This window comes from Octodon degus, unplaced genomic scaffold (assembly GCF_000260255.1).
Source record: "Octodon degus isolate 3935 unplaced genomic scaffold, OctDeg1.0 scaffold00207, whole genome shotgun sequence".
NCBI lineage: Eukaryota > Metazoa > Chordata > Mammalia > Rodentia > Octodontidae > Octodon > Octodon degus.
Genome location: NW_004524783.1, coordinates 1,002,763 through 1,027,930, shown reverse-complemented (window position 1 = coordinate 1,027,930; position 25,168 = coordinate 1,002,763). Strand labels below are relative to the sequence as shown.

At 49.4% G+C, this 25,168-nt stretch overlaps 1 protein-coding gene across 1 annotated transcript in view; it reads right to left on the bottom strand.

The window, feature by feature from the left end:
* Positions 1–25,168, bottom strand: part of Myo10 (myosin X) — a 237,948-nt gene that overhangs the window by 96,269 nt on the left and 116,511 nt on the right. The window contains exons 5-12 of the mRNA XM_023704945.1: positions 20,276–20,410; positions 18,675–18,799; positions 16,474–16,487; positions 16,274–16,358; positions 15,755–15,858; positions 4,956–5,085; positions 2,363–2,481; positions 657–803 (exon numbers count right to left, since the gene is read on the bottom strand). Of these exons, the coding sequence (XP_023560713.1) occupies positions 657–803; positions 2,363–2,481; positions 4,956–5,085; positions 15,755–15,858; positions 16,274–16,358; positions 16,474–16,487; positions 18,675–18,799; positions 20,276–20,410 (859 nt within the window). The remainder of the gene's footprint in view (positions 1–656; positions 804–2,362; positions 2,482–4,955; positions 5,086–15,754; positions 15,859–16,273; positions 16,359–16,473; positions 16,488–18,674; positions 18,800–20,275; positions 20,411–25,168) is intronic.

Below are 25,168 nucleotides of genomic sequence, written 5' to 3'. Positions count from 1 at the left end.
TCTAGAGGTATCAATCACCTTGAAAGAGCCCAAGTGAATCTCTAGCCCAACCCACAACAGGAAGAGACCCTGTCCCTATTCTTGCCTGCTTGCTAAGTGACTCGCTTTCCCATTTTTTTGGTGGAACCGGGGTTTTGAACTCAGGCTCTTGCGCTTGCCAGGCAAGCGCTTCTACTGAGCCATTTCCCAGGGCCCTAGCTTCCCCATTTGGTCCTGGATTTAATCAATTTTACCTGAGCAGTGTGGTGCTTGTCATCTCATTGGCTGACCATAGTTTTGTCCCAGCTCATGCCCACCTATGCGAGTTCCCTTGTCTTCTCCACCACCTTAGACCCACCTCACCACATGGTTTTCCTCCATAAAAGTCCCTGGAAGAGACAGCTTTCCAGGGACTACCCGCTTGGGGACCCCCTCCCCTCTTGTCCCTCTCTCAGACAGGAGCTTTCTTTCTCTCAATAAATATATTCTGCTTATAACCTCCACTTGTTCCTAAAACTCATTCCTTGGTTTTAGAGAACACAAACTCGTCCCAGGTACCTTTTATTTTGGGAGATCAGTCTTTCTCCCTGTGTTATTTGAAGGTTTCCCTGTATCAATTCTATACCAGCCCCTAAACCCAGAATAAAACAGGCAAGTCCCACGTGCTAGAAGCCTACCTCGAAGTTTTCAAATCCAAAGATGTCAAGGATGCCAACAGATCTGAAGTCATCTCTGCCCTTGATCCTGCTGTTGATCTTCTTGATGACCCACTCGAAGCAGCGTGAGTAAAGTGCCATGGCCAAAGAGTCTCTGCTGTCCACTGCCTGTGCGACAGGAGGGGACATAGTCCTGGTAACCAGGGCCACCAGCAGACACCTCTGACCCTGCCCCACTCCTCAGACGGACATGTTATCTGGGAAAGGCCAGCGGCCCTTGATGAAGTCAGGCAACACAGAGATATCTGAAGACATTGTGAACTCACCAACATTCTACTATGATTCACAACTCCTTTAAGTATCAGGATTCAAAATATAATTGTATGCTCTGCTATATGAAAGATTCTGAATCTGTGTATGTCTGTATGTCGTGTGACTGAAAACTAGTCAGGGCTGCAGAGATAGCGTGGTGGCACGGGCGCCTGCCTGGCAAATACAAGGTCCTGAGTTCAATCCTCAGTACCAAGAAAAGAAAAACTATGGTCAATATTAGCTTTTAAAAAATTTATCACACTAGGGGGCTGGGGAGATGGCTCAGTAGAATAAGTGCTTCCCTGGCAAGCGCAAGGGTCTGAGTTTAATCCCCAGTTCCTCAAAAAAAAAAAAAAAAATCACACTAATACGTGCTTGCCTGGAAGGTCCTGAGTGCAATCCCTGGTACCACAAAAAATAAAATAAAATAAAAAATAAAATAAATCACAGTAAAAGGCATTGTCATGAATCTCCTTCAAAACTTCTGCCCTTGCTTGGAACACTTATTCTACGCTGTGCCACTTCCTTACCTGTTCTGGAGTCCTCGTTCATGGGTATCTTTTTTTTTTTTTTTTTTTTGGTGGAACCAGGGATCGAACTCAGGCCCTTGTGCTTGCAGGGGAAGTGCTTATTCCACTGAGCCACCTCCCCAGCCCTTTCATGGGTATCTTGAGTTGTGCTATGCAGTCAAGCAGCCTGAAGTGGCTCAAAATGTTTATTTCCACGGTCTCAAATGACTTTGGGGAAGAGCAGCAGCCACACAGTGCCACTCACAGGGTGCAAGGCGGATGAGGTACGCCGTGGTGTTCCACGAACTGGCCTCTCTGTTGGATGGCATATGGCAGCTACCCTCACCATATTTCTGATCTAAACTTGTAAAGCCACTTATGAAAGGGGACTTCCGGAACTGCTTCAGAAAGAGGGAAAGAGTGTGCTCAAAGGGAGTCGGGTCACGGCTATGTCCTTTGCTGTGACATATTGTTAGTTTTTTGTTTGTTTATTTGCGGAAGCGGGGATTGAACTCAGGCCCTTTGCGTGCCAGGGAAGCACTTATTCTACTGAGCTATCTCCCTGGCCCCATGACACACTGTTAGGACTTCAACAGTCAGTGTCTATTTGGGTCACACCCCATGATTCACCTTGTCCTACAGAGAAGGAAACCAAGGCACGCTGGATACACTTCCCAAGAACAAGCGGAAGGGTCAAGACTCAAGGTGAGGTGGTGAGCATGGTGCCTGTCCTTGTAAACAGGCACCAACTCTGCCTCGGATGGCTCTGCCCCTTCCGCAAACTCGGTGCCCACAGTCAGCCCCTGCCAGAGCCGCTGTAACTGTCTGGCACAGCTTCCTCTGCGAGCCCAGCGCAGCTCGGCCAGCCCAGCACCTTTCTAGACTGGCAGAGCGCACAGTGCGTACCTGCTGGACGCTGAGCGGCGTGAGGATCTCTTCTCCCCTGAGGAACATGGATCTTTGGGTCAAAGCGTCCGTGAGCTGCGCCGGGTCCAGCCCAAGTAACTCTGCAGACTGGCCCAGAGCTGGGGACAGAGGAAGGCATGGTGAGCCAGAGCCCAGGATCAGCCACTGGGCAGCGCTGCGGGGGGACACAGCACGCCTGACCCGTCTCAGTGGGTCCTTGGTCAGGAGCACGGGAAAACCCTGCATTTGGCAGTGACAGGGCACTGGAAGGGGGCCCTGGGATGCCACCAGAGATGCGAGACTAGGTTCACAGAGAGTACTACAGGAACTTGCCAAAAGCTAAGACTATGTCTATGCTTACACTTTTTTTTTTTTTTTTTTTTTGCATTATCAGGGATTGAACTCAGGGCCTTGTGCTTGTCAGGCAGGCACTTATTCTACTGAGCCATCTTCCCGGCTACAGTTTTGTTTTGGAAAAGTCTTTTAAGTCCTCCTTTGTGCTGGGATTATAGGTGCATGCTGCCATATCTTGCTTATTATGATTACTTTTATTTTTTTAATGTATTTGGTACAGGGTCCACTAGGAAGCTCGGATTTGTAGTGACCCTCCTGTTTGCAGCTTCCCCAGTGCTGGGATGCGGGGCGTGCGGCACCATGCCCGGTCTTGGTGGCTGGCTCAGTGCGCCTGGGGGCGGGGCCAGTACAGCATGTGGTACCGGGGATCGAACCCCAGTCCCTGTGCTTGCTAAGCAGGTGCTTAGTCTGCTGAGCTATCTCGCAGTTCTTATGGTTATTATTATTTTTTTTTGGCAGAACCGGGTTTGAACTCAGGCCCTTGCACTTGCCAGGCAAGTACTTATTCTACTAAGCTATCTCCCCGGCCCCCTTATGGTTACTTTCCTTTTTTAAAAAAAATATTTATTTATTTATTTATTTATTTATGTGTGTGTGTGGCCAACTCAGCCCACCAGGGGGCGGGGCTGGCTGGCATGTGGCGCTGGGGATCGAACCACAGTCCCTGTGCTTTGCTAAGCTTGTTCTAAATAGGCGCTTTAGACCACTGAGCCATCTCACCAGCCCCATGGTTACTTTTCAATGAGTGAATAAATATTTCTAACTGCTTCAGTTTCAAATTCTATTCAAGAAAGCAAAAGTGAAGAGTAGGGAGAAACTGGCTATGTAGAGCAAGCTCAGGCAGAGTGAAGGAAGGGAGAGAGCGGACATAGTACCTGCTGTGGCCGGGAAGCACAGGAGGGCCATTTTGGAAGGTCAGATCATGTTTAGTTCTAGATTCTAGTGCAGGGCTGGGCCTGGTCATGCATGCCTGGATTACAGCAGCACTGGGAGGCAGAGGCCCGAGGATGGCCATGGAGATAGCTCGTGGCATAAGCGCCTGCCCGGCAAGGGCAAGGTCCTGAGTTCGATCCCCAATACTGCATGCTGTGCTGGCCCTGAAACCAGGATTGGCATGCCTATAATCCCAGCACTAGGGAGGCTGAGACAGGAGCATCACTGAGTCTGAACTTCCTAGCAAGATCCTATATCAAAAATATAATGAAAAAAAAAAAAAAAAAAAGGACATAACCAAGCTAAACAAAAGCTCTTTGGGGTTCGAAGATGCTTGAGACTATGGAAAGGTGCTGTGTGGATCCGTGATCTGCGAATCACTGAACAGAGACTGAGTTGCTCTCCACCCACGTGGGCGCTATGTTCTTGCGCCACAGCTTCTGTGGCCACGGAAGCCTCTTGCTGCTTTCCAGAGAGCTTTCAGAGTCCGTCTGTGAAATACCTCGGTGTGGGCAGTGGTGACAGATGCAGTTGTGTGTTGTCTGCTCATGTAATCTCCACGTCAACCTCTGTGTTCTGGCCTGAGAAGCCACTAACAGCACAGGGATGAAACTGCAGGCAGCAGGGCCAGCGAGACAGCTCAGCGGGCTGGGCGCCTACTTAGGCACACGCAGCGGCAGGGTTTGATCCCGTCCCGCATGCCACACTGGCCCCACCCCAGGGCTCACTGAGCCACTGACCCAGTTAGCACCTGTGATCCCAGTGCCGGGGAGACTGAAAACTGCAGAGTGAGACCCTGTACCAAATACATTTAAAAGAAAAAAAGAAAGCAAATACAGGCAGCAGCAAGGGTTAGGGACCCGGTGTTCTGCAAAACTCATCATCTTAACCAGCACGCTGGCTGCCGTGGAGCGGGACAGCTCCGTTGCACAGGTTTCCTGCAAGGTATCCGCTGCTTGTTTTCCGGGCATTTTCATTGTTTGAAGAAGAATGAAAACACAGCCCCACCCCAAGGCAGCAAAGACTGCCTTCACTGGGGCCCTTGTGTAACTGACTTCTCCGTCAGGGGCATGGCTGCTCGGGAGCTGGGTGCAGCTGTGTGGGAGGCTATATGTGTGTGTGTGGGAGACCCTGGGGGTGCAGGAGGGAGGGAGGGAAAGAGAGGACAGAAAAAAAGGGAGAGAAAGACAGGAAGGATGACGGGCAGAAAGAAAGAAAGAAATCCTGCAGCACTCCACCCCAGCTCTGGGCGCGCGCAGGCAGTCGAGTCGAGGGCCTGCCTTCGTTTCCACGGCAGCCGCCTCACCTGTCTCGAAGGAGACCTGCGCGCCCCCTGCCGTGATGAACTCCACGTTGCCCAGATGCAGGATGCCGGCCAGCAGCCGCAGAACCTCCCGGACCTCGTCCGTGCTGAACTGCATGACCTCCAGGGCCGTCTGGAAGGAAAGGCAGGTGCGGAAAGCTAAGCAGTCTTTCAACACGGACGAAAACGGGGAGAGAAAGGGCCACGGCCCAATCTCACTCCCAGGAGAGGTTCCGGAGGCACGAAGCGCGAGACAGGCGCACGACCAGGGGCTCCAGGAGGAACACGACAGCAGACGAAAGTGCTAGGGGAGGGCGGGCTCCCCGCCCCCAGGCAGGCAGGCCCTGCAGGCGTGCCCTGGAAGCAGCCGCGTGCGACGACCCGCCCGGAGGGAGCCGCCGCAGTCACGCGCGTGGTCTTTTCCGTGATTTGGCGCCTTCTGCTTGCCAGTGTCGTGGAACTAAACGCCTCTTTTCTACAAAGACCAGGATAACGACCACGGTTGTCTTAATCTAAAAACTGAGGGTGACATCTGGGGTGAAGGGTGTGTGACACTTCCAGGCTCCTCCAGCATAAACGGGGACACCTTCTCTCGCTGTCTAATGCAACCGGAAGTCGCGTGGGCAGAATAAAACGCTGTATCTGCAACTCAGTGAGGGTCTGTCCTTCTATTTGTAAGTCACTGACGGCCCACCTGCGTAGCTCCAGAGCCGTCGCCCTCAACACATCTCTTTTCTAGTTTCTCCGAAGGACCCTGAAGGTCTCCGTCTCCGGATACAGCAGGCGATACCACGCTGCGCACACAGGGCTGCGCCCACCGCGCCTGTCTAGGCGAGCCACCCTTGGAGGCGGGATGCAGACACAAGCAAGCGTCTGCATCCCGGGGGCCGGCGGCGGGCACCCAGTCTAGGACGGCACTCGCCGGGAGGGGCAGGAGGGGAGGAATAGTTACACGTTCTCGGGTTCTAGTTCTGGGTCTTGGGGGAGTGATTTTTTTTTCCCCCTGATATGCTACAGTGCAGCCACAGCAATACATCTACAAAACATGGGCTCAGCTTGTGACCTAGGAGCAAAGGTGCTGACATGGTGCGCAGGGAACAAGCGGGCTTATGCCACAGCATGGGGTGGTGCTGGGCTAGCTAACTATGGCAACATTTACAAGGAACAAACGTAAGGAGACAGAAAGCAACGGTGCCTGAGCACAGAATGGCATTGGTTTGGTTCTTTTTCACACTTCAACAGGACTGTTAGCAAAATAAGCATCTAAAAAACTCACACCACATGTCTGAATCATATCGAAGATTCATTCCTTCTCTGCTGTGAGTTAGGAGCTAAGTTTTGTGAAGGGAAAGGCTCTTAAAAGGTATACATGAAGCCGAGGGCAGAACTGCTCACATCCTGAATGAGAACGATCTACACAGACAACCTGTACGCTCACGGTGACCACAGGGGCCCGGGATGGACTCGGAGGTGACGGGAACTGCAAAAAGGGACAACTGGGGGCCTACGGGGAAATGGCAAGAAAGCCAGAGAGAAAAGGTGCGCAGCAGAGGGGATGTGATTAAAGTTCTCCCGAAGGAGTCTGGAGCAACAAAAATCAAGTTGGCGCTTCTCCCAGGAGGAAGTGCTAGGCTGGGGCTGGGGCTCAGGAGACAGCGCTTGTTCTGCACCCCAAAAGCAAACAGGAGGAAGCGCAGCTCCAGGGGGCAATGCTGATCTTCCTGGAAAAGAAGCCTGAGTGGATTAGGGTACATCTGAGGTCACATCTATGAAAAGAACACGAGTTTCTAAAGGATAAAGACTTGCTGAACCAGGACGTACAGACACTGGTTACTGGTGCCATAAATCAGCACAGCCCTCCTGGAAGCCACACGATACTGTGCAGGCAGCTCTCGGCATCATCTTACCACCTTGTCATCTGGGGAGACAACATGATGGTTCAGAGGCTAAAGGACTTTTTCTCGATAGCGTGACCAAGATTCAAGCTCAGGCTCAACTACTTCAGAATCTAGAGTGAATCTTTGTTAGCCACCCAATTCTCTTCCTTTCTAGAGCCATAAAAAGAAACTTCCTGTGTAATCTAATAATTGCAACATGGGAATTGAGGTCCAAGGAAAATGTCAGCAGAAAAGAAAGGCATAATAAGATCTTCACTGCAAGGGCCAGACAGACAACTCAGTGGGCTAAGTGCCTGCTTAGTCAAGCTCAGGGATGGGGGTTCGAACTGCGGCACCAGCTGCACCAAGCCTAAGGCACCTAGACCAGGTGTGGTGGCGCACACCTATAATCCCAGCTCTGGGGAGGCTGAAACCAGGAGGATCACTATGAGTCTTAGCTGCCCTGTCTGGCAAGTGCAAGGGCCTCAGTTCAATCCCTGTTCTGCCCCCGCCCCTCCCCCCCAGAAAAGATCTCACTGCAGAGCACATTGAGAAAACCTCAACATTTTCACAGAAGAACAGAACTGTAACTACTCTACACTTAGATGAATAGAGTAACCCAACTTTTAATGATATTCTATAGATTTTATTTTTTATTTTTATTTTTTTAAATTTTATTTATTTATTTATTTGTGTGTGGCCAGCTCAGCCCACCAGGGGGCGGGGCTGGCTGGCATGTGGTGCTGGGGGATTGAACCGCGGTCCGTGTGCTTTGCTCAAGCTTGTGCTGAGTGGGTGCTTTAGACCACTGAGCCATCTCAAAAGCCCCCCCCCTTTTTTTAAATTTTATTTATATTCTATAGATTTTAAAGGAAATGATAAATATTACACAGAAATATTTACATTCATTATAGCTTAATATAATTAATACCAAACAAACCCAAAAAACCAAAAATATCAAAACCACTTTTTATTGGTAGTGCTCACCCTTGAGACCAGGCCTGGTAATGCTAGCCGGCACTTTACCACTGAGGTGTACCATCAGCACCCAGCAGTGTATTTTCTGTACCTATAATTACTTTTTAAAATCTAGCTGTGTAGAAAATTTACATGATTGAAAGTAGGGCTGCTTTTTTTTGGGGGGGGTTGCTTGTTAACAGTATTTAGGTTCATAAATATTATGATCTGTTATGTCTTTTATGTTTAGACATTTTTTAAAAGCAAAAATTGAGGGTTTTTTTTTTTTTTTTTTGCGGAACTGGGGTTTGAATTCAGGCCCTTGCCCTTGCTAGGCAAGCACTTATTCTACTGAGCCATCTTCCCAGCCCCGCGAGATTTGTTTTTATTATTTGTTTAAGACAGGATCTCGCTGTATAGTTCAGGCTGAACTTGAACTCACTGTGTAGGGTCCAGGCTGGCTTTGAACTTGCAGTGATCCTCCTGCCTCAGCCTAATGGGGACTGGGATTGCAGATATGATTCACCATGCTCAGTTTCAAAACCTGAGACTCTTATTCTTTTTTCTTTTTCTTTTGTGGTACTGGGGATTGAACTCAGGATCTTGTGCTTGCCAGGCAAGTACCTATTCTACTGAACTATCTCCGCAGCTCCAAAAAACTGACTTTTTTTTTTTTCCAGCAGAACTGGGGATTGAACTCAGGCCTTTGAGCTTGCCAGGGAAGCGCTTATGCTACTGAGCTATCTCCCCAGCCCCCAAACTGAGACTCTTAATAAGCAAAACATATTTTTAAAAGCCACTGTCTAATTCAATGAACTACCAATACTGAAAGAAAAAAAAAAAAGAATAGTGACGCATTCAGTGTGTGTAAGTGGAGAAAGCTAGAGATGGGAGAGTAACCTTGCTATATTTCTCTGACCTGAAATGCTAGAATATACTAGAGTGAATAAAATGGACCATCTGAGTCTGAGGGCCAGGTGTTGGGGTCACAGAATAACTCGTGGGGTACTGGCTTGTCCTTACCTTGATCATGTTATGGATACATGGTTTATAAATTTAGCATTCATTAACATGTAAGCTTTTTTTTAAATATAAGCTTTATTTTTTATTTTATTTTAATTTTTGGAGACAGGGTCTCACTGTGCAGTGCAGGCTGGCCTTGAGCTCACAATGACCCTCCTGCCTCAGCCTCCTGAGTGCTGGGATTACAGGCATGTGCCACCACATGGGGATCCCAAAAGCTTTAGATAGAAGAATTTTATTACATGCACCTTATGACAGAATGAACTTAACAGCCAAAATTGATAGACCATCAAAGCAGGACTGCCCCTCCATGGGTACAAAAGAAACTGATATAAAAAATAAGAAATGTTTATCATTTTTAAAAGTCTAAATACTTAGGAAAATATTCAAATTTACTCTAAAAGCAAAAAAATACTGGTTAAGAAATACAGAATAGGGGCTGGGGAGATAGCTCAGTAGAATAAGTGCTTGCCTGGCAAGTGCAAGGGCCTGAGTTCAATCCCCAGTTCTGGCAAAAAAAAAAAAAAAAAAAAAAAAAAAAAAAAAAAAAAAAAATTTTTTTAAGAGGGGGTTTTTTTTTTTTTTTTTTTTGCAGAACCGGGGATTGAACTCAGGCCCTTGCGCTTGCCAAGGAAGCGTTTAGTCCACTGAGCCATCTCCCCAGCCCCCCAACACCTTTTATTTACTCATTTAGCACAGGGTCTCACTACACAGCTCACTCATAATGACCCTCTCACCCCAGCCTCCCCAGCGCTGGGATTACAGGCATGCGCCCCCATCCCAGGTTTCAGCGGTCAGCCCTAAAGTCCCAGGGCTGGAATGGCATGTGGTACTGGGAATCGAACCCAGGCCCCTCCACTTGCCAGGCAAGTGCTTAGACAGCCGGCCTATCTCCCCAGTCCCCATAAAACTTTTTCAAGCCAGCTAGGTGTGACTGTTCAGCAGTTCAAGGCAGGAGGATTGCAACTGAATGCAATTCTGACTCCAAATAAAAAATAAAAAGGGCTGTGGATATAGGTCGTGGTATAGCACCCTGGGGTTTCATCCCCAGTAGTAGCAACATGGAAAGGAAAAGAAACTAAGCTAGTCTTACAAAGACCACAGAAAAAAAAATCTTTACTAAGTCATGTACTTGGAATTTATATAACATTAAGAAGAAACTAGGGGCCGGGGAGATGGCTCAGTAGAATAAGCGCTTGCCTGGCAAGCCCAAGTATCTGAGTTCAATCCCCGGTTCCACCAAAAAAAAAAAAAAAAGAAGAAAGAAATTCCTTATAATGAGGTGAAAAATACTGGGTTGGGATATAGCTCAGCGGACTAAGCGCCTGCCTGGCAAGTGCAAGGACCTGGGTTTGATCCCCCAATACCACATGCTGTGCCAGCCCCAGAACCTGGGGGTGCGCCAAGCCAGCCACCAATACCAGGCGTGCTGATACACACTTGTAATCCTGGTGCTGGAGAGGCTGAGACAAGAGGATCACTACGAGTTCAAGCTGCTTAGTAAGAGTCTGTACCAAATAAAATAAATGATTTAAAAAATTTTTGGAGGGCCGGGGACATGGCTCAGTGGAATAAGCACTTGCCTGGCAAGCTCAAGGACCTGAGTTCAATTCCCTGTCATGCCAAAAAAAAAAAAAAAAAAAAAAAAAAAAATAGCGGCTGGGGAGATGGCTCAGTGGAATAAGCACTTGCCTGGCAAGCGCAACGCCCTGAGTTTGACCCCCAGTTCCACCAAAAAAACCAAAAAAATGTTTTAAAAAGAAATGAAAAATACCCACACATACACATAAAGAATTTTTAAGTTCTTAAGATCCATACCCAGATAGATGAGAATACGAAATGAAACGGAACAAAACCTCCTTTTCAGGAAAGCCAAAGTAGATGTGTTCCTAAATCTTTGCTTTCCAAGCTCAACTGAGATGAGTTGGTTAGCTTGAGGAAGGGGATGCAGGCAAGGGCAGCAATGCGCAGCGGGAATTTATTTATTTATATTTTTATATTTTTATTTTAGGGAAGGGTCTACAGGGTGTTCACTGTCTCACTACTAGATCAGAGTTGGAGTGATCCGCCTGTTTACAGCCTCCCAAGAGCTGGGATTACAGGCGTGCGCCACCCCCACACCCAGTCTCAGTTGCTGTCTTAGGGTGCCCCTGGCATGGCAGGCCCGGGGATCAAACTCCAATAGTTGACCTTCCTCTCTGTTCTTTGCCCTGAAAACTCCCAAAGAGCTAGATGCTTCTACGCTTCGGAGTGCCAAAGCACAAAATCCATCCTTTCGACCTGAATGGAGCCTGACTCAAGCTGAAGGCACCTCCATGCACGCCATCACGGGACCCAGCACCTGGGTCCCATGGGACACAAGGAAGGTCGTGAACAGCGCACACACTCCGGGTAGGATAAACTCTGTTGTCTCTGACTTGAAATTTTTCTTTCATCTTGACCAAAATATTTATAGTGCAATTTGGAAGGCTGTCAGTGAGGTGAGGGAGAGCGAGGGAGACTACAGGCTTCGCTGCCTCTGCCTGAGGGGAAAGCCGGTCTCCCCAATCTGTGCGGGGCCCAAAGAGGTACTTCCTTCCATTACTGTTAGCTGTGGGCAATGGCGACTTCTTGTTTTTGTTTTTGTTTTTGTTTTTGTTTTTTTTGGTGGGGGGAGTTGAGACCAAGTCTTGCTATGCAATCCAGGCTGGCCTTGAACTCATGATGTAGCTCCGGCTGGTCTCTATCCCACAAGAATGCTCTTGCCTCAGCGTACTGAGTACTGAGATTACAGGTGTGTGCCACCATGTCTGGTTCCAATAATGAATTTTACAAATATATAAAATAAACTTCTCAAGGCAGCTGGGCGTGGTGGTATGAAGCAGTATTTGCATATACCCCATATAGTAAGTCATCTCAAAATTACTTATAATATCTAATACACTATTTAACTGAATACCATGTGTGCTGAATATTGCAGAATTGACTTATACTTCCTAATACTACACACACACTGCAGAAATTGTTGTGCTGTACTGTTCCCTGCCGTGGTGCTCTCAAAGGGCCACGTATGTCTCAGTGCTGACAGTCATCATGGGAACAGCACTGGCCAGACAGCCCCGCAGACTAAAGCGCCTTCTTAGGTAGACGCAGGGACCAGGGTTTGATCCCCGGTATGCGTGGCCGGCCCAGCCCCCGGGGCGTGCTGATATATGATACGGAACCCACAGATACAAAGACACTAACTGCATATAGAAATTCTGTTGTCAGGAATTTGGTCATCATTAAAATGTTCATTTGTGCACTGTAAAGACAGGATGTACAGAGAACATAACAAAATGCCTATGATTGTGCAACAGGAGATAACAACTTTGGTAAGTGCTGTTGGACCAATTTTTTCCTGCATCTCTATTTTCTATATAACATGATTATCTTTTAAAATAAAAGGTATTAGGGGCCGGGGAGATGGCTCAGTGGAATAAGTGCTTCCCTGGCAAGCACAAGAGCCTGAGTTCGCAATTAACCACTAAGAGGAATATATGAGGGGCCAGGGAGATGGCTCAGTGGAATAAGCGCTCCCCTGGCAAGCGCAAGGGCCTGAGTTCAATCCCTGGTTCCGAAAAAAAAAAAAAAAAAAGAATATATGCAGTGTGTTATTTGTTGAAACTGTACTTGCGATTTGATTTGAAACTGTCTCACTGCTGTTTATCAATAAAATTTTGGAAAAAAAAATGAACAAGAGCCTGAGTTCAATCCTTGGTTCTGCAAATAAATAAATAGTATGTGGACTTGAAACCTTTGGCCTCCTGCCTGCTAGGCAAGCGCTTTACCACGGAACCCCTTCTGAATTCTCGCATAGTACAAAGTTTTCCACACAATTAAATATTTTTTGAATTAAATGTCTTATTTTATTTACTTTTTATTTTTTTTGGCAGAACTGGGGATTGAACTCAGATCTTTGCATTTGCCAGTCAAGCGCTTATCCTACTGAGCCATCTCCCTGGCCCCGTATTTACTTTTGGCGGAACTGGGGATTGAACTCAGACCCTTGCACTTGCCAGGGAAGCGCTTATTCCACTGAGCCATCTCCCCAGCCCCACACACAATTAAATATATCTGAACCTGAGTTTTACTTTCTTCTTCTCCCTCTTCTCCCTCTCCTTCTCCTTCTCCGGTACCATGGATTGAACTCAGGACCCTGAACTTGCCAGGCAAGCACTTAATCTACTGAGCTATCTTGCCCTTGAGTTTTTTTTTTTTTTTTTCAGAACTGGGGATTGATTTTTGTTTTATTTTTTGCCCCCCAGAACCAGGGATTGAACTCAGGCCCTTGCGCTTTCCAGGCAAGCGCTTATTCCACTGAGCCATCTTCCCGGTCCCCTCGCCCTTGAGTTTTATAACACATTTTTTTTTTTAAACATTCTTTTTTTTTTTTAACATTTATTTATTTATTTAGTGTGTGCGTGGCCAGCTCAGCCCACCAGGGGGCGGACGCGGGAGGCGCCTGCCTGGCGCCCGCTTCATCACAAGTCTCCCTCCCTTTGCCGATGACTCTTCGGTCCTGAGACTGGGTTTCAAACGCCAGGAGCTGTCCTTCCAGTCAGCTGGGCAGCCGGTCATCGCTCAGGCTAAGGCAAAGCCACGAGGCCTCTGTCCGACTGACAGAAGAGGAAACAATCGCGAGGGGGCCTGAAGCCCAGGAGGAGAGGGCGCCCGACCCTGGGAGCTGGGGCCCCTCGGTGGCGAGTCGCTGCTCTGGGCGCCCCTGGTGGCCGCCAGCTCATCTCGCCCGAAAGAGATCTGACCTGTGCGAAGGCTGCTCTGATTCTTTTTTTTTACTTTATTATTATTATTATTTTTTTGCGGAACCAGTGATTGGACTCAGGCCCTATTCCACTGAGCCATCTCACCAGCTCCCTGCTGGGATTCTGATGGGCTTTCCTTTACAGGTGATTTGTTTCTTTCCTCTAACAGCTTTCGTGGTTTTCTTTTTCCTCCCTTCCTGTATTTTAGGGAGGGGTCTGCAGGGTGTTCAGGGTCTCACTACTAGATCGGACTCACAGTGATCCTCCTGTTTACAGCCTCCCAAGAGCTGGGATTGCAGGCGCACATCACTAGGAGCAGTCTCAGTGTGCCCTGGGGTGGGGCTGGCACAGCAGGCCCGGGATTGAACCCGCGGCCCCTGTGCCTGCTTGTAGGCGCTTTAATCCACTGAACTATTTGGCCGGCCTTGTTTTGAATTTTTGGAACCGTACTATTATATGGTAGGCATATACGCGTCTGTGTAGACGGTTTCTGGTCACAGCCAACTGGACTTCTATCTGCCTCACACACCTCTGTATGTCAAATTCTTTCTCTCTGCCAGTTTCCTACCATGACGTCTGTGAATAGGTCTGATATGTTCTCTTGTTTGTTTGTTTTTTTTTCCATTGAATCTGATCAACCTTATGTTGTTCTCTGCATCAGCTTGAAGCTGCTAGACTGAGTTTTCAAAGGGTTCTTTGCTATTTCTATTTGTAAGAAAACATTCTTTTTGTGATGGTTCATCACAATCACACTTCCAGATCTGACTACGTCCGCACTGCTTCACTCACTAAGCCAGTCCTGAGATTCCATTTTACTCCAGAAAGAACAGCCATCGGTAAAACATCAAGAAGGCTTTTTTTTTTTTTTTGTATGGAAAAAGAGCCTTCCTCCACTGCTGGAGGGAGTGTGGACTGGTGTTACAACTATAGACATCAGTGTGGAGATTCCTCAAAAAACTAAAGCTAGCGGTTCCATTTGACCCAGATATTCCTCTTCTTTGTATCTTCCCAAAATGAATGTAAAGCATCAGGGACAGGGAGACAGCCCAGCTGTCTAAGCCCCTGCCTGGCAAGCCCAAGGACATGGCTTTGATCCCCAGTAGCACATGATGTGCCAGCCCTGGCCGGGGCAGGCACTGAAGCCGGGTGTGGTGGTGCACACCTGTAATCCCAGCGCTGGGATCACTAGGAGTCCTAGTTGCATAGTGAGGCCTGTACTAAATACATAAATAGAAGATTTTTTTAATTAAAAAGAATTTTTTAAAAATTAAAAAGAATTTAAAGCATCGTCCCATGGCAATAAACACACACGTGTTTCCGGAGGCACGGTCTGTGACACCTAACCCTTGGAAACCGCCCACGACCATCACCAGAAGAACGGATGAAGATGTGATATTTTCATATAATGGATTACTATTGTGCCATCAAGAAGGAGAAAACTGGGGCACTTACAGGTAAAAGGCTGCACTCTCAGGTGAAATCAATCAGAGGCACATGTACACATCCCACCGTTTCTCTGCTATGGGAAACTGAAAGCATACATAAGGACCAAAATGTACAATAGATACCAGAAAAAAGAAGCAAACTGTCAAATGGAAGGAGAAAAAGGGAGGGAAAAGAAGGAGAAAAAAGAATAGCAGGGGGCGGGGAGATGGCTCAGTGGAATAAGCACTTCTCGGCAAGCACAAGGGCCTGAGTTCAATCCCTGGTTCCACCAAAAAAAAAAAAAGAAAAGAAAAGAAGTATAGCAGGAGAATATCGGAAACAAAGCTTTTATAAATAAGGAGGAGAAGGGGGAGTGAAGGGAGGGGAGGCAAATGGGAGAAAAACGAATCAAAATCTCTTATGCACAGGTACAAATTCCCTACACTGAAGGTATCGCCATGTATATCTACAATGTACCAATAAAAAGAACATGATTTTTTAAGAAGTCTGGCTTTATTTAGGTGAGGGCCACAGGCTCGAGATGCGGCCCACGTGAGCCCGCCCTGACCCGCCCTCCTCGCCAGAAGCCGGTCCTCACTGCGCTCCTGAAGACAGAAAGCCATCCTCCACCTCCGTCCAAATGAAATCATTCCCATCTTTATTTTCAAAAAATGTTTCTTGAAATGGAAAATGCAATCTGTCTTTCCTAACAGAAGAAAACAAAAAAGTAACTTACAATAACTTCTCTAAAGGACTCCTGGTCGTTGATTGTCTTATCTTCTGTACATCCAGATTGATTCAAGTAATGGTAGTTTTCTGGCACAGATAAATAAAATTCTTCTGCAGAAGAGAAAGAGCATAACATCAACATCCCACTAGCTGGGGTAAGAAGGGGTTCAAGAGTTCATTCTATGATTTTATTTATTTATTTATTTATTTAATTTATTTGTTTTGGTGGAACTGGGGATTGAACTTAGGCCCTTGCACTTGCCAGGGAAGCGCTCATTCCACTGAGCCATCTCCCCAATTCCTGTTTTATTTTTTTAAAAGAGGCTCTCAAAAAAAAAAAAAAAAAAAAGGCTCTCACTCCGTGGTCTGGGCTGGTGTTGAACTCCCCATGGAGCCCAGGCTGGCCTCAAAGTCGCAACTGCTGGGAAGCGCCCAGCAGCAGGACCGGTGCCTGCGCGGGTCCAGCTGGCCTCACATGCGCTGAGCTGCGCGCCCCACCTCGGCCGCCGTTCACTCACTCACTCACCTCTCTCTCCCGGGCCCAGCCCAGCCAGCAGCGCATAGAATATGTGATAATTCCTCTCCCCTGGATTTTGCCTTACTACCCGGTTCTGTGGAGAGAAATCAAATTTGCACTCGGAGCTGTTTCAGCTGCTTAACTCTGACAAAGCGATAATCACGGATAAAGGTCACTGGGGAAAGATGAATTAAATCACGTGTACTTACTTTTTCTAATAAATCTTCATGTGAAAAGCAACGGCAAGTCAAGGAATAAAACAAAGACAAAAGGGACAGAAACAGTCTCTCATTTCCTTTCTTAAAAACAGTTAGGGGGCCAGGGAGGTAGCTCAGCAGAATAAGCACTTGCCTGGCAAGTGCAGGGTCCTGAGTTCAATCCCTGGTACCACAAAAAAAAAAAAAGAAAGAAGAAACCAGTTAGGGCTCTCTGCTGTGCTGACACTGAAATTTCCTGCATCAGAAGACAAGCAAAGCAAGCACAGACTGCTTTACCCAAATCCAACTCCAGCTATGCCCTATCGGGTACTGAGCCATGAGCGGCGGGTGTGTGTGTGTGTGTGTGTGTGTGTGTGTGTGTGTGTCACACCAACACCTAATGCTGGGTGACTGTTGTGGTCAGATGTGGTCTGACTGATAAAAAACAAGGAACAGGAGCTGCAGAGATAGCTCGGAGGTCTAAGTGCCTGCCTGGCAAGTACAAGGATCCTCAAGGGTCCTGTGCAGCCGACCTGGTCCCAGTAAGGGGGTGCTAGGCAGACAGGACTTTATTTTTTTATTTTTTACTTAAAAAAAAAATTTTTTTTTTAAAATTTATGTGTGTGTGTGTGGCCAGCTCAGCCCACCAGGGGGCGGGGCTGGCTGGCATGTGGTGCTGGGGGATTGAACTGCAGTCGCTGTGCTTTGCTAAGCTTGTTCTAAGTAGGTGCTTTAGACCACTGAGCCATCTCACCAGCCCCCAAAAAGCCAATATTCATAATCCCAAAGTTACGTTATTGGAATCCCATCAAATTGATTCCAATCTACCACTTACAATGCAACCCACGGCAAAAACAAAGACACTAAATTATATCTTCAATCATCAGGGAGTCAGGGGCTCTAAGTCCAGCCACGAAGATGGCTTTCTGGAACCAAGAGAGCGACCCAAGGCCTCACCTAGCTTTATTCAGTGGGGGAGTGGCTTGAGGAGGATTGACTGAGAACTGTGGGAAAGAGACTACTATGAGCTGAGCTGGGTGGGTGGCCTACGTTTACCTCTGCGATATGCAGAGAGGATATGCAGAGAGAGTAATCTGCATTATATAGTGTCTAACGTTTTGGTAAGTCTCGTGCTTCAGCTTTGGTGTAGCCTTTCAAGCCCCAGGAAGTCACGGCCTCTGTCCTGAGGCTCGATCCCAGCTGGCAGTGCGGAGCATTAGCTCTACCATCTTGTCTCAACCCGGCTCACATTAAAGAGCAGCAGGTGTAGGTTACGAGGGAAACACGCACGCCACCTTCAGAGACTCACCAGCACCTCAGCTAGACCAATACACATTGCTTAAGGCCAACTGAAGGAAAAACAGAAGTCCTCGCCAGCTCTGTACAGAACAATACAAGGAAATAGGGTCAGGCTCAGTCAAAATGGAGACAAACGCTCTTCTTTCAAGGAGAGCTGCTCAGGTGGTCCTCCACAATCCCTGGTACCAGGGATTGAACTCAGGACCTTGTGCTTGCCATGGAAGCGCTTATTCTACTGAGCCATTTCCCTGACCCCTATTTTTGCTTTTTTGAGAGAGGATTTTGCTACGCAGTTCAGGCTGCCCTTGAACTCAAAGCAATCCTCCTGCCTCAGCCTCCTGAGTGTTGGGATTACAGATGTGTACCTCCACACTCAGTTGTTTGTTTCTTTTGTTAAAAAACCTCTTTCCTTTATGAAGTACCCACCATTAGGTATTCTGTTATAGCCACAGAAAACTGACTGATAAAACAATGAACAGGAGCTGCAGAGATAGCTCGGAGGTCTAAGTGCCTGCCTGGCATGTGCAAGGATCCAGGCTTGATCCCTGGTACAGCATGCCATGCTGGCCCGTGCCAGGCTGGCCACTGAAACTGGGTGTGCTGGTGCATGCCTGTAATCCTAGTGCTGGGGAGGCTGAGGTAGAAGGATACTATGGGTCCGAGGTGCGTAGCAAGACCCTGTGTGGAATAAATAAATACTTTAAAAACCCCAATGCACACAATCTTCTTTCCGATTGGAGGAGAGCCATGCAAAATGGTTCTTCACATTACAGAATAATTCATACACTAAGTACAGTAACATGAAAGCAGGAACAAGGTAGAGCCAGAGTAGGACATGTTTCATGCAATTTCTGGATCCTTGAGATAAAGGAGTGCAGACGCGGCACTCCTTGAAACTCCATGAAGCAGGATACAATCTACAATCCTCCCGCCCTGGATATTTCCTTTCTGACAGAAGTGCAGCTGAACAAACTTCCCGAAGCGACTAGAGTTGTTGTTGTACACCGTCTTCGCGTTGCCGAAGGCCTCCATGATGGGGCTGCAGAGGAAGGAGTGTGGCAGAGCAGGTTAGTCAGGGCAGAGCCAAAACCAGAAGCGTTCCTCACAAACGGCCACACGGACACTGGCGAGGAGCAAAGGCCGCGGGCCGAGGATCTGGGGTGACGGTGTCCACCTCCCACAGCCAGCTCTCCTCAGTGTGGTGTTGTGGGTTCAGTCTTCTCATCTACTGTGGACGAGAGGGGGAACCCACAGCCGGTGGGGTTACCAAGGATGCCGCACAGCTGCCCAAGGGAGCCACAGCAGACAGGCACCCCAGGGGTACACGGACGAACCCGCACTCAGATCCTAGAAGCTGGAGAGGTTCCGCCCCGGGAGTTTCACCCTCTCGCTGTGCCAACCATCGAACGCCTTCGGGGGTTTGCCCAGCATGACACGGTGCTCCTGGCCCAGGGATCGGCATCCCTCCTCTGCCAGGGCCCAGCTGATGTGCTGGGCTTTGCAGGCGCTCTATGGTCCCTGTCACCGTATCTCAGCTCTGCCACTGCAGCCTGAGAGCAACCACAGATGGTGCAGACGAGCAGGGCTGGGTCCAGGAACACTGCACAAAAAGCTAAGAAGGCAGATGAAGAGAGACGCTGGAGACACACTGGGCTGGTGGCCGCACGGCGTGTGGGCCAACTTGGCGCTACTGGGCGGACCCCTGAGAAAAGGGCAAATGCTGAACCTGTTATCTACGGTTTACTAAAAATGGAACTGCTTAAAAAATCCAACAAACCAGGCAGCAGGCTATGGGAATCAGACTGCAGTTTGCCAACTCCTGGACAACCCTAAGTTAACAGCATCTGCAGTGTTTCTTGAGGTTTTATCTGTTGTTTTGTGTCAAGACGCGCCTGCAGCGCTTCGGGACCACATCCTTCGTGGGGCGAGGGTGCATGTCCGTAGCACACCTCCATTCCTCTTTGTCCCCTTCCCTCACCCTCCCCTCCCGCAGTCTCGTAGGTTCTAAACTCTTACGAGGTGCCAGTCAGATCCCGGGCTAACGCATCTCCCAAGTGACAATCCAGATGACACCCGGCTACACAGCTTCCCTGCTGTCATGGCAGAGACTGCAGAAAAGCGACTCCCAGATGGCCACTGGACAGAGCCCGCTCACATGGTGCTGGGCAGGCAGCACGTCTGCGGGGTATCAAAACCCTGCTGAGCTTTAGTCTCCAAAAAATCCCCGACTTGCCCAGGTCCTTCAGAAACGGAGGAGGCTGCAGAGGAGCCCAGCTTCCAGGGGGGAAGGAGGCCAGGGCTGCTCCTCTGCCACGCAGGCGCCATCTCGGCCTGGCCGAGGATGAAGGGAAGGACCCCTCACGGCCAGTGGGAGGCACCGCGCACCCAGTTTCTTAAGGAACTGTGAAGGGGACGCGAGAGAAAGAGACACCAGGCCATCTACTTTGAACTCCCGTATCCCGTGGGGATGTGAATCCCTACTGGACTCTGCCACAAGAAGGTGAATACGACGGACCTGCTTTCCAGGATAGCCTGCTCCACACAGGACACCCTCTCCTTCACTGGCAGCTCCACAGCCTGCTGGCTGGCGGCTGACAGGAACTTCAGGATCAGTTTTGTGCTTTCGGTTTTGCCTGCCCCGCTTTCACCGCTGAAAGACAAAAGCAGAAGGTAGGCTCAGGAGAAAAGGCGTGGAAAGGTGGAGCAAGGGGGCAGCGCATGCCCCATCCTGCAGGGCACCCTGCTTCTGGTTTGCCACAGCCCCGTTTTTCGTAAGTGGAGCTCAGAAGATGGGGGTCGCCTCTCCCAGTGTGGAAGCCACATGGTGGTAAGGACCTTCCTTCAGTTCTCTGATACCCTGACACCCCTGGCTGGCGGCAGGCACTTGCTACACGTTGGCTAAATGAATGAGCATATTAACAGCATCTTTCTGGATGGCTCAGAGCAGATAAAGGTGCATAAAATGAAACCACTCATCAACCAAGATGACAGGGCGACCCTGCGGGCACACGATGACCCCTGCCAGCCATGCTCTTCCTGCAGAACGGAATGAAGGAGACACGAACACCACAATCGCATCTGAGCAGCGCTGGGCAGCAGGCAAGGAGAAGAGGAGGAGCAGGAGAGGCAGGAGTGCGAGGAGGCGCACAGAAGCCAGGGTGGCCTCAACAGCCCTTCAGCACAGAGCTGTGGCAGACAGGCCACAGGTCAGCTGGCCAGATGGTACCGTGACAGAGAAGGCCAGGCGAGGATGGACCCATCTGGGTCGCCAGTGAAGGGCAGAGCCCCAAGGAGAATCTGCTAAGGAGAGGGGGCTGGGCTGTGGCTGCTCCAGTCTTAGGCAGCAGGCTCTCAAGTCCTGGATGTAGGTAAAGGGGTGTTGCAGAATACAGAATGGGTGGGGCCGGGGAGATGGCTCAGTAGAATAAGCGCTTGCCTGGTAAGCACAAGGGCCTGAGTTCAATCCCTAGTTCTACAAAAAAAAAAAAAAAAAAAAAAACCCAAAAAAAGAATACAGAATGGGTGTGAGATGGGGGAGAAGGGGGCCCAATCTGTTCTGCCTGGGGCTCCATGCTCGGGGCTATAGCAAGGATGGAACAGCAAGAAACTAGAACTTATGGGAACCGCCGGTAAGCAAAAGGTTAAGCAGCCGCACAGGACACACACACACACACACACACACACACACACACACGGCAGCAGACCCTGGGAACTCTCAGAGACCTCCCGATGGACCACCAGGATCTGCCATTATCTGAGGCAGGAAGGCGCTGCAAGTGTGTGAGCGGCACACAGGCGGGACGAGTTGCAGAGGTCAGCACTCAAGCCAGGCCGGGGCCTCAGCCCTGGGAGGCCCTGCCGGTCCAGGCCACACAAGGCCGCCCCACCCCAGGCGTCAGGGCCAGGCCGGGGAAGGTAGCAGGAGCCCAGGCACAGGGACCTCCTGCCTGGCGCTGTGGCGTCCTCACAAGGTTCACATGCACAGGAAGACAGGCAGTAGCGCGTCCTTCATGCAGACGCGGATCGCTGAGAATCCTCACCCGTCCCACACCAAGAATCTACACTGGCTTGGGAGTCTAAAGCAGAAGGAAGCCGAGAAAGTCAGATGAGCCCGGCAGGCGTGGCAGAGCCAGCGCCTTGAACCGCCCAGCCTGGCACCATGTGAGGTGACAGATGGCCCAAGGAAGCAGGGCCAGCCTTGGCTCACTGCACGGGGGTATTCACCCTCAGCCACAGTGTTCTGAGGGACTCTAAACAATTCTCCACACTTCACAGAACACAGAACTGTGGATCTTTGTAGCAGTTGTGCTGGCTGAATTAGTGAACACAGAAGGGTTCGTTAGGCTTGGTGAGGAGGGAACCGCCGAGTCTGTGCTGAACCCACAGGGTGCATATCCTCATTATTTACTTATTTTGGCGGAACCAGGGATTGAACTCAGGCCCTTGCGCTTGCCAGGGAAGCGCTTATTCTACTGAGCCATCTCCCCGGCCCACATCCGTATCCTCAGAGGCACAGGATGCCACCTGCAGCCTCCTCTGGAGTAAGAGCAGCCAGGCAGGCGCATGGGAACGGCGCCAACAGCCGCGAGCGCAATAGCTCTTTGCACCACGTGCTCACGGTGTACGATGCATGATTGAATTCCACGTCTTCACGAGGCGAGGCGCAATTGGAAGTAGTGAGAGCCGCTGCCTGCCATTGGGGCGCAAGACAGGCTCGATTACCATGGTGCTGTCTCCCGCTTGGGCTCATTCACCAGATCTGGCCCTACATGACCCCTGGCTCTTCCCCAAGGTCAAAATGACCACGAAAGGCTATCGCATTTTGACCGCATTGCGGACCCTGGGCAGCCATGGGAGTCTGTGCACTCATGCAGACTCGGGAGAAGGAAAGGCATAGTGAGAGGTGGAATGAGAACGTGAGAGTGGAGCGGGGAGCAGAGCAGTGGCCGGAGAAGCCACAGCAAACTGCAGGACTGCACCGGAGGGGAGTGGGCGGGGATTCTCCCAGGAATGGTCGCGCTCAGTGATGACATCAGTGAGTCAGTGAAAGCAGAGAGGTCGGAGTCAGGGCACCCAGGCTGACACTGGGCTGGGTCCTCGGGAAAGCAGGGGCGTGACCCAAGCACCCCTGGGGAGGGCACCTGCCTGCATGTCCCTGACCCTCCGTCTGGCCAGTCTCCTAGCACGGTGTGCCGGGCTGACAGCTTCCTCGATCTGGGGCAGGTGCCCGCAAACTGTGGCCCTCAAGTCCTCATGCTGCCTGTTTTTGCTGTTGGATTTTTTGTTTGTTTTTGTTTGTACCTGGGCTAGAACTCAGAACCTTGTGCTTGCCCAGCAGGCACTTACGCCGCCTGCGCTATCTCCCCAGCCCTATGTTTTTACAGTGAAGTTGTTTGGGAAGAGCCTGCTTATCCCTTCACACAGTCTGTGAGTGGCTGTGTACCCCAGACTCATACCCCAAAGCAGCTGCGACGACAGGTAGCTCTGCCCTCATGCTTACAATGCCCCTTTGTCCCTCTCACCAGTCCTTCCTTGGCTAGCATTGGCTTTCCTATGGATGAATTCCCTTGAGTCACACAATCCTCACAAAATACAAACCAGGCACCTCATGGCTTTTGAGAAGACTGGACACGTCACGTATTGGGGCCAAAGGCACAAGCGAGCTAAGCAAAGCCCTTAAGTGCGACCCTGCTCCAGGAAGTCAGGTTTGATGACTGCAGAGACTTGAGTCAAAAGCCTGTGTTTGTGGCTAAACACTGAAGTCTCCTTTTCAAGATGCTCCGCATTCCCAAGCCTGTTTCCTCATTGCTCCATCTCTGTCCTCCTAGCCTGGCTCCCCATCTCCTGTGCTGCTGGGCTGTCGTACCAGGACACTAGATACATTTCTAGGAACAGAAAGACCAAATACCCAATTATCAATTATCATTCTAGGAGGTAAAAAAGAAACAGTTAAATGAAATTGCGTCCTATTTTTTTTTTTTTTTTTTGCAGAACCAGGGATTGAACTCAGGCCCCTACTCTTGCCAAGGAAGTGCTTATTCCACTGAGCCATCTCCTCGGCCCCAATTTTGTCTTCTGACACCACTACATCTTAAAAGGTCTGACACAGAAAAATATCAAGTTAAACTAAACCTCACCCGCCCCACAGCCCACACGATGTACAAAAATAGTCAAGTTTATCAGCTGGGGAAATAGTTCAGTGGCATAAGCACTTGCCTGGCAAGCGCAAGGCCCTGAGTTTGATTCCCCAGTACAAAAATAAAATAAAATAAAATAAAAATAAAAATATTAAATGTATTAGATCAACCAAAGTCAAATGCTGACTTTAAGGGTAAAATAAAGCTAAATGCGGGCCTTCTACCACACACAGGCACCACTCTTGAAACGCAGTCAGAAAAAGAGGCATGGATCTGAAGCATGCAGGTCTGATACTGTTGCTAGAGCCAGGGACCTCATTATCCCAGCAGTGCACAGTCAGAGAGTGACAGAAGGTGGAGCCATAAAGTGCTGCTCAGCTCCAAATATCCATAAGAGGGGCTGAGGATTGAGTATTTTCTGATTTTAAAAACACTAGTGGGCCGGGGAAATGACTCAGTAGAATAAGCTCTTGTCTGGCAAGTGCAAGGGCCTGAGTTCAATACCCCCCCCAAACCAAACCAAACCAAAGCAACCCACTAGCAAAATAGAATGTTTTGGAAATAGTGAAATACATTGCATCCACCAGGGGGCAGATGATCCCAAGGAACTCTAAATGGAGCTGCAGAACCCAAGCAGCAATTCCTTTTCTCCCAATTCCTACAGCCCCATCTCATCCTCACTTAAGCAAAACAAAACAAAACAACAAAAAACCCAAATCAAAAGTAAACAGCAGGGCTGGGGAGATGGCTCAGTAGAATAAGTGCTTCCCTGGCAAGCACAAGGGCCTGAGTTCAATCCCCAGCTAAGAAAAAATAAACAGCTGAGGGCCGGCCAGATAGTTCAGCAGACTGAAGAGGGGTTCAATCTCCAACCTGCTGTGCTGGCCCTGCACCCCCCCATCCCCCAATGCACTGAGCTGGCCACTGAGGCTGGGAGTGGTGACACGCACCTCTAATCCCAGCACTTGGGGGCTGAAAACAGGAGAATCACTACGAGTCTGATCTGTGTAGTGAGACCCTGCAGACCCTGTACTAAATACGTAAAATAAATACTACAGTCTTTGGCATGGATGTGCCAACCCCCTTCCATTTCATTACACATGCACGCATGCACGGGCACACACGTACACAGCGCATGCACGCATGCGCACACATACAAAGCGTATGCATGCAGGTGCACGCACATACACATCACATGCACACAGGTGTACACACATACGGCGCATGTACACAGGTGTACACACATACGGCGCATGCACACAGGTGTACAC